The following is a 9,722-nucleotide window of genomic DNA, read 5'->3' on the forward strand; positions in this document are numbered from 1 at the left end:
TACAAATAGCTGGATTCCAGTAGTTGACGGTAGGAGGGGCGGGGCTACGCCACGGCGGCACGTCAACGTAGAATGTCAAGAATGCAACGTCACCAGCCAGGATACCAGTTTGTCAACCGCTGGTTTGGTTTCAGCTCTCTCCGACTGGTACGAGCTGTCCGACATCAAACAGAAAGTAAAAGTAATTCAGCAACTATCGATCCATTGTTTATAGCAACAACTTTTGGCGCTCAAGTGTGATAGACGTAACGTTGCTGATGCCTTGCAGAGACGCTCTGGATCCATTATCGGACACAAGCTCTTACTTTACCGTTGTGAGAACGTCATTGCAATCACCTCCTTTCTTTTGCAGTTGTATCTCACTTGACAAGATAACGAGGGAAATAACAGCGACCCTCCGGCGCTAGTTAATATATATATAAGCAGAAATAATAACTGAGTTTGTAGGCTTGGGGAGAGTGCATGTGGTCAAATGTATTATTTTACAGCAGGATAACCCCATTGAAATCTGATTTTCAAGGAGCCAAATTTTGTAACTTATGCCTCTTGTGTCCCCGTCCAGTTCCCTGTCTACACCAGGCCCTGACCTGGATTTTTCTGCCCCTAGTGTCCAAGGTGGAATTGTATCTATTCATGCAAACAAAGTACAGCTTTCAGTGATGACATTTGAAGATTTTACTAAAGTCATACTCCAAGTAAGTCAAATACATTTTTACATTTATTTAAAATGTTCTGGTCTGACGGAGGACTTTACAGTGTCCACATTACATTAAAATGGCACCCACCCAAACCTTAGACCCTCAATGAGAAAAAGGAAAAAACTCCCTAAAGGAAGAAACCTTGGGGGGGGACTACTCGAAGAGGGATCCCCGTCCAGCAGGGCGATCAGCTGGTTGGTGCTATGAGTGCGCTGGTGGTCAGCTTGTCAATGGTACAGAATACAGTACAGAGATACAAAGCTGTATAATAAATTATTGTTCAATGGTGTATTTTTTTCCTGAAGCATGCATCAGAAGAGAAACACAGACAGTAGCAGCCCCCCAGCGGTCACTACACCCTACTCCCCACCTGCGTGACGTTTTATTCTTGATGTTGAAGGGGCATTCAACTGTCACCTACCCACCGCCAATATGATATCACCTTAAACTCCAAACACTTTTGCACCAAAATACAATTCTTTATATAATGGCACGGATATAATTGGCTTATTTAAAAGATAGAAAAACAACAGAATAATTTAGGTAAATTATCTCTCTGATGTGGCTTAATGAAAACAAACAGCTAGCTGCCAATTTCTAATGGGCCATCTTTCATCTGAATGGACACAAAGACTTAAAACCCACATCTTATTGAGCAGTCCAATTGGAAATTCACAGATTTGGCCAAATTTTGAAGACGAAACAAAAACCTGCCAACAAAGCCTTCAGATATCTATGCACCCACTGGCACACGCTGCCAATTAACATGATCTCGAAAGCGCTAATGGAATCTTGAGCGGTAATAAAAGTAAATAATTAAATTAGAGGAACCCTTGTATCATTGTTAGCTGTATTCAGGCCCATTAGGATCTCCTGTATTGTCATGGTAATCTAATGTTTGGGTTTTTTGTGTTCTCATAATGAATTCTGTGTTTTTCCTCCAAACAGTGTTGTTCAGACATTTGTGTAGGTGCTGGCAGAGAAACAAAGACGTACATTAGGACCCATTGTCCCCTGTGATTATTAAAGTAAACAGAAATACTGAAGGGGTATCATACACAGCTGCACACACTTGAGCCTGTGTTTGTGAAGTGGGAAAAAGGGCCAAGCAACCCTTAAGACTTTGTCAGAGATGAACCCATTATTTGGAGCTTTTCCAGATCTTTTATTAATATTACATAAAATATTATATTACTATTAAAATAAAGATTGTACCGCAGTGAATCAGACAGGTTATGAAACAAAGATACCAAAGTTATGAGCAGCTGTTTTGATCCACTTCATACACTGGAACAAACAAGTAAACATATAAACAAAAATGATTTCTGTGTGTAAACAGGTTTGAGAGGTTTGTGCATGAATGTGCAAAGTATAACTGTCCTTCCCGATAAATACAGATGTAATATGGTAAAAAAAAAAAAATACAATTAAATGATTTCTTATATGTAATTTTCAAATTGTATCAATAAATGTGTTATTAGTTTTCAAGTTAGTCTTCAAGGTTTGTATCTACATAAATAATACATATCTTAAAAGCTGTAATTCTCCCCTCATTGATGCTCTAATTACACAACGTGATATTTGGTAGGAACAGCATGCACGTAAAAAAGAAAGAAAGAAAGATTTTACGGCTTCCACCCAAAAAAAGAGCTTTTTTTCCTCCACAACTAAAACCAGCAAGCTGCACGGAGGAATTATAAATCATTATAACTCATTAACACAAAAAGCTCAAGTCAGGTGGAAAACTGATTTAAAATTACACTCAGTGAGGCGTAATGACAATAAATAACCTGTCGACATAAAAGAAGACACCTTCAGACTCTGTATCGCTTCATTTGACCTTGCAGCTAGTCTTCAGCTGAGAAAGCACGTTGTCTACCTGCAACAGAGCAGAACAATGGACTTATACAGTATTCACAGTATTGTAGTTTAGTGTCACAGTGATTAAAAGTGCTTACAAATTACATTTATTCATAAAACATTTATATAACATTTGTACAGTGTACACAACAGACATACAAGACATAACACGGAAGAAGAAATATGGCTCATTTCTGGGCAGATTTTGACAGATTTAAGGCAGCGCTATAGAGAGGCTGGAGTGTGCCATCAAAATAAATACTCAGGGGTCAATATAATCACCTAATTAATGGATAATAACATCTTGGATTAATTAAGTGATTGAGAAACAAAAAGCTGCTGTTTAATTACCTAATTAGCGTGTCTTTAAATTAAAAAGAGGCAGCTTTAAATGAATGTGGACAGTAATGAACAGTAAATCATCTGACATGTCCATTTAAACATTAAATTCTAAAGTTAAACTTAAATATAATCATAATTTAAAGACAAAAAGGACATTTTAGTCACTCACTAAATCTTTTTGCAATTGCCAACTTACCAAAATGCAAATTTTATTAATCGATTTATGTTGGCTTATGATGAATGCTGATTATTGAATAATAAATAATAAATCAATCATAGTGCTAAAAATGATTTTGTTGGCACGCTCCAGTCTCCATACATACAAATGCAGCCATCTAAGATACCACTCACTGTGATGAACCAGTGAGACTGAGGCCCGTAGTGAAGCTGCGACCTGAAGTTCATTTGACTGGCTGGAGCCAGAGCGTGGAGGTGGAGGTGGGGAACAGATGAGAATGGAGGCAGATGAAACCCCCATCCTGCACAGATTCAACAAAAACACAAATGAACAAAGGTTTGCAAAGAAATGATTACAAACAAAATCATTCAAGAAGGCCAGTTGAAGCAAAGCATCTCAGGAAACTGATTTACCTGACGTCATCTAGGTCGCTGACTTTATTCTTCTCCAGTATTCTCCCTCCCATTTCTACCATCCGCTCCACTATCAACAAACAAATCACATCAATAAGGTCCCGTCAGTACAGCCTAGTGTAAACCGCATCTCATTCGTGTAAATCCAGTATCTCAGGTACACCGTTTGGTTTTCAATAAGTTTGGCTTTTAGAAACTGACAAATGTTCCCACTGAACTCAAGGACAGCAACACATATTCATTCAATGATACCGACAGTGGTGGAAGAAGTACGCAGATATTTTACTTAATTCAAAATTATTATTAGTATTTAAGTAAAAGTCAAAATATACTTACAAAAAGCAAGTATATTCTGCATAATGCAATACTCATTTCAGAATAATATCACTGGATCATAAAAAGTGATGCATTAATGCGTTCATCACTTTAATGTTGCAGCTGGTAAATGTGGAGCTAATTTCTACTACTTACTTTACATGCTGCTGGGTGTCTTAAACCGTAATAATACACCATAATGTATTAGTTGATCTATATTTATAATCTGAATCTGCAAAGTTACTAGTAACTAATGTTATCAAATAAAAGTACAATATTGGCCTCCAAAATGTCATGGAGTAGAAGTATAAAGTAGCATAAAATGGAAATACTCAAGTGAAGTACAAGTACCTCAAATCGTACCTAAGTACAGTACTATGGTAAATGTACTTCAACTCAGAGAGGATGCTTCCTGATGTCACTGGATGTGTATAGTCACGACCTCCTCAGAGACGATGAATGGCTTCATGTTGCCTTTATAACACCAAGAGTTAGGATACATCCTGACAGGTATGAACCGGAGTATAAAACACAGCACTTCCACAAAACTCTTGTAGGTAAAAAAAGAAAGAAAATAAATGAATTCATTCATTGTTAATGTAGCAGTGTCTTTATAATTTGCAGTAACATCAAGAATGTAAGGGTGATTTCTCCAGTGTCTAGCTTCGACAGTAATGACTGCAGAGTCCCATCACTCCCACAACAATGTGACACTTTCCTGTAATCAATCAAAGACTGCGGACTCATCTTTCTCTCTTGAACTACTACCAATGCTCGAGGCTGTGCTGCTAAACTGAGAAACAGAGCAAATCCCTGCTTTTGCTGCCTCACCTAGAGGTCTGTCGCCCCCCCGGAGGCTTGGTGGTGGGGGGAGTCAGGAGCCAGCTGTTCAAACATGAATGAGTTATCGTTACTTAACGCTGAGCAGGATTTCTGTGTCGGCCTCTCTGTCATTTGTGTTTTTAAAGGTGTGTCTTAGGAGCACTACGAGCTCGTGACTGTGCGGTTGCGTCTGAATAACGCCTGGGCGTGTCTGTGGTCTGAGGACGCAGGACAAGCAGCGTCCAGTCGGTCCACTGCTGCGTTCACGGGAACCGCGTAAACTCCTATTTCAAATGACCTAAATATGACTTGTCAGACATCAAGGAGCACATGTGTTAACCAAAACAGCCTAATGTAGCCTACTCAGAGGTAGCGGTGGAAAGTAACTAAGTACATTTACTCAGTTTTGAGGTACATAATGTGTGATTTGTGACATTGGGCTATATAAATAAAACTGACTTGACTTATACTTTACTTGAGTATTTCCATTTTCTGCTACTTTATATTTCTACTCCACACAGTTCAGAGGCAAATATTGTACTTTTTATACCCCACTACATTTCTTTGATCACTTTAGTTAATAGTCACTTAGATTCAGATTAATAATGCAAAATATAATCAACAAATAAATGTATTATTATAGGTTAAGATAAGATTTTACTGATCCACAGGGAGGAAGTTCACAAGCTACCCAGCAGTATGTAAAGTAATTGAAATTAGCTCCACCTTTACCAGCTGCCACATTAAAGTCATGTACATATTAATGCATCAGTAATTATAATCCAATAATATAATATACATTATTCTGAAATGGGCCATACTGCATGATGAGTACTTTTACTTTTGGTACTTTAAGTAAAGTTTGATGTTAATTCTTTTGTACTTTTACATAAGCTACATTTTGAATGCAGGACTTTTACTAACTAAGTAGAAGATCTGAGTGATGAATATATGCGCATATAAAAATCTACAATGGTTAATTAAAGGAATAGTTCGACATGTTGGGATTGTTGCTTATTCACATTCCTGCCAAGCGTTAACACTAGATTACAAGACTGATACCACGCTCTCATATCTATGAAATATGAAGCTACAGCCAGCAGCCAGTTAGCTTAGCTTAGCACAAAGACTGGAAACAGGGAAAACATCTAGAGTTAATTTCAGAAAATGAGTGGAAAATGTGTTTGAGGATGTCTGGCTATGCAACACCTTTTGCAGCGATAAACAGAAACTCTCTTCAATCCCAAAAGGACAAGCTGTAGTTACGCACACACACAAATGCACAAAATTCTACATAAAAATAATTTAATTTTAAGGAATATCTCAACAAACTCTTATACACTGGAGTTAGTCCAGACCTTAATGTGTGCAGTGTGTGTAGTCATAGCTACTGTATGTCAATGTTATGGCTTTCCTTTCAAAACTAATTAATTTATCTGCTTCATTATCTCATCTACTGACTCACTTTCCAGAAAATGTTCTTCTTTAGATGCTTCTGTAGAAATTGTGCCTGCAAAGAGAAAAACATTAACTTAGATAGGGGTATAAACATTGTCAAGAAAGGTAGTCACATCTGGTTCAGTATCTACATTTACATCTGATGTTTAGCCATTTGTCTAATGACTGTATTCACAGCAACTTATGAAAGAACAAGTACACATTTCACAGCCACTGCATGGATAACACTGCAATGACTGAAATAATTTTCATACAAGAGAATTAATAAGAAATCAATGAAATAAGGAGTAAGGAAGAGGGAATTTCTAGTCCTCAGCACTCACAGTAACAAAACGATCTGTTCCTGGAATGAACTTATACTGCATGTACTCTGAGATTTTGCTGGTGGGGGCGAGCACATGGAGGTGGAGGTGATCAACTGAAGTGTAGGGAGGTTGGTGGAAGCCCATCCTGTGAGGAAAACACATCAGTGCTGTGATCAGCACACTGACAAGCAAGTTAAAGCACAGTTCAAATTCCAGAAGAGGTATGAAACACTTTGATTTTTGAGTGTGTATTACAACCACATAGTTTACATTAGTTTTGAGCTTAAAGGTGCATCATACATTTCAAACAACTGTACTTTCTTCATTGCTTAAAGCAAAAGTATGACATTTTGGGAAATACGCTTATTCGCTTTCTCAGGGAGAGTTACATGAAAAGATTGATACCACTCTCATGTCTGGAAGGTAAATGTGAAGCTAAAGCTAGCTAGTTAGCTTAGCTTAGCATAAAGACAGGAAACAAGGGGAAACAGCAAGCCTAACGGTAACAAAATCTTCTTACCAGCAGCACCTTAATCTCACCAATTAACACGATATATCTTGTTTGTTTAATCCGAACACAGAAAGTTGCTGTGCCTGGCCAATAAATAGTCCGGCACATAACCCCCGTAAAAAAGACAAATTGTCGATTTTGCACTTTGTACTGATTGAACAAGGCTAGCTGTTTACCCCTATTTCTATTCTTTGTGCCAAGCTAAGCTAACTGGCTGCTGGCTGTTGCTTTATATTTAACGTACAAACATGAGAGCGGTATTGATCTTCTCATCTAACTCTACACCAGAAGGCGAATAAGCGTATTTCCCAAAATGTCAAACTATTCCTTTAAACTTTGTGTTTATTAAAGGTGAAGAAAAACATGCACACACTATCTGTCTTCATCTACCTTATGTCCTTCATGTCAGTGATCCCTTGGTCTTGTAGTACAGCGTTCCCCATCTCAACCATCTGTTTAACTGTTGGAGACATGACTCAGTTATTTCTCTGTGAAGAGCTGACAAGATTAAACTTATAGGCAGCATGAGGTAGCTTATATAGATATCATCGTATTAAACTGAAGCAGTTCAAGAAGGAAAACAGAAGTGCTATAGGTAATAGTGACCTACTAGCAGTAGTCCAGTGATAGTATTAGTAAATGTATAAGTAGTATTGTTGTAGTAGTTGTAGAAGTAGTTTCAGCAGCAGTGCTATTTCTAGTTCTAGTAGTATCCTGTAAAAGTAGTAGTAAGAGTATTAGTTGTAGGGACTCTAGTAGTATCACTACATGCAGTAGTAGTATTAGTAGCAGCTGTAGCAGTAGCATCTCAGTAGAAATAGTGGTTCAGGGGTACTTGCAGTACTTATACTAACAAGATCCACTATAACTGACCGAGGCTGATGTGTCCCCTGTGCAGTGAGTAGCAGCTGTGTATGTGCTGTATGGGGACAACCAGGTAATGGTGGGGAGCAGCAGGGTAAATGTCTCTGAAACACACCAGCTCCTTGCTCTGTTGGAGAGGATGGAAATGTAGGGATAAAACACACTCATGATAACCTAGAGGCCAGTGAATGCAGCATTGTTGAAACTCACATGTGTTCAGTCTGTAACAGTTGTGTGTAGTAGGAAACAGGGTATACTGTCCATGTTGTGGTGCTAGGGCACTTCTCTGTGTGGGTACAAGGTTGCCACTGTCTGGCGGGGAGACATTTGGATTTGTTCAGCCTGACCGCGTGTGTACAGGATTAACGACGACACCTGTTCATTGTCTGAATGATGCTGTAGACACACACTGAAGCTTCTGTGGTGGAAACATAGACTGACGGCGCACATTAACAACTAAACTGGTCTTCCTGCCTCCCTCATCTTCCTAACAGCTTTGCTCTGATGTTTATTCTGGAAAAAAAACCCCAAAACATCTTCTTTGAGTATTCGCTTACGTTTTCTGCATTGCCTGCTGCTGATTAAAACACCCACTTTCACTTTATAGAGACAATATATCAAAAACGGCTGCGCGCAACGAATGGCTCCTGGAGAAAAGCGCGCACAGCAGAGCGCGCTTTTGTTGCGTTTTGGTTCCGTCGTTGTATTAACAACTAATATAGAAGAACCGAGAGTCAAACAAGCCTAGAAGGCCTTGACTGGAAACGTTAGACTATCTGATATTGTGAATTTGAATAGTAACATTATCATGGTTCATTGTGTAGGCGTTTGCCTGCCTATCATAGACCGCATCATGATTTGCAGTAGCTACTAAAATAATCACATCTTTATCCAGATGTAGGCCTACTCTTGATCTTCTATTTTGTGGGCTTGATGTGGACTATTCTGGATGATCTGCTTAAGAAAATATATGAAATCTAAAACATAGAATAAAATGTTGTTTACATTTTGTATAGGCATACAAAATGTATACACACATGACCTGGGAACACGATCGAAAAGGAGCAGAGAGTCGGCCCCTTACTCAAGACGTAAATAAACAAAATAAGCAGATGGTCTGTCCATTACAGTTAGGCTACTTAACAATCAATATTTACAGTAACACGAGAAAAACATAATCGATAGTTCTACACAATTATCGATAAGACAATGAAATACAGTTTAAATGCTGTTCCAGCTATATTTTATGTTTTAATGGCATTTTCTCTCGGTCATATAGGCTACTGTATGCATGAGAGTGTCATGAAGTGAGCTTTACCTACAGCGCAACTGCACCTTTATTTAAAAGGATCTTACCTTTTTAATGACTTCCGTTTCTTTGTCTTGATCGTTGGCTATCAAACAGAAAATACAAGTTTCATCTATTTCTTTACTTAAGTCTGATTCGTTCCCCGCCATCTTTCTGATATTTTCTAGGACAAATGTCTCAGTTGTCCCTTCCTCAATTTACTGCCGGTAAAATGTAGGCCTGTCCCATAGTTTGTAAACCTGCCAAAGATCGTCTGTGTTTGCGAAGAGAGATTACTCAGTGCTTTTCTAAACGATCTATCTTCCCTAAATCCCCACACCAAACACTGTGGGTGGGGAAGTGAAGGCGGTTGAATAGAAAGAAACAATATTTAAAGGACATTACAGAGGCCAAAATGAACCCATGTAGTTAATTTTTAATAAATGGAGATCACGCTTGTTTGTGATCTTAACTGTCACAGCAAGCAGTCAGGATATACTGGCCTGTAGGGCTAATGTGGTATAAGCCTTGCATCTTCTTAAAATATTCAAAAAGAAGCAAAAAATGGCTTAAATGTGTTTTTGTTATTTGAGTGACTTGAGCCCTTAAAGCTCTAGCCATAAAGACTGCACACAGCTTTAGATATGTTCTATAAAGATACATACTGT

At 38.4% G+C, this 9,722-nt stretch overlaps 1 protein-coding gene across 1 annotated transcript; it reads right to left on the reverse strand.

The window, feature by feature from the left end:
* Positions 1 to 705: 705 nt before the first annotated feature.
* On the reverse strand, positions 706 to 9,318 carry LOC122862821 (histidine triad nucleotide-binding protein 3-like). Its single transcript, XM_044168551.1, has 8 exons — positions 9,123 to 9,318; positions 7,776 to 7,893; positions 7,293 to 7,362; positions 6,410 to 6,536; positions 6,094 to 6,138; positions 3,492 to 3,565; positions 3,252 to 3,379; positions 706 to 2,577 (listed from the first exon to the last, which is right to left on the reverse strand). Exons 1-8 carry the CDS (start codon positions 9,222 to 9,224, stop codon positions 2,546 to 2,548), a joined length of 696 nt encoding a protein of 231 aa, XP_044024486.1. The 5' UTR covers positions 9,225 to 9,318; the 3' UTR covers positions 706 to 2,545.
* Between the last annotated feature and the right edge of the window lie 404 nt (positions 9,319 to 9,722).

Source organism: Siniperca chuatsi, linkage group LG16, assembly GCF_020085105.1.
Source record: "Siniperca chuatsi isolate FFG_IHB_CAS linkage group LG16, ASM2008510v1, whole genome shotgun sequence".
In the NCBI taxonomy this organism is placed as follows: Eukaryota; Metazoa; Chordata; class Actinopteri; order Centrarchiformes; family Sinipercidae; genus Siniperca; species Siniperca chuatsi.

Excerpts from the sequence above, each read along its gene's own strand:
- LOC122862821 (XM_044168551.1), bottom strand. The coding sequence starts at position 9,224 with ATGGCGGGGAACGAATCAGACTTAAGTAAAGAAATAGATGAAACTTGT. Across the intron at positions 3,566-6,093 it reads AGAAGAACATTTTCTGGAAA|ATAGTGGAGCGGATGGTAGA; the intron begins GTGAGTCAGTAG and ends ATTTGTTTGTTG. Across the intron at positions 2,578-3,251 it reads AGTCTCACTGGTTCATCACA|GTAGACAACGTGCTTTCTCA; the intron begins GTGAGTGGTATC and ends GCTCTGTTGCAG.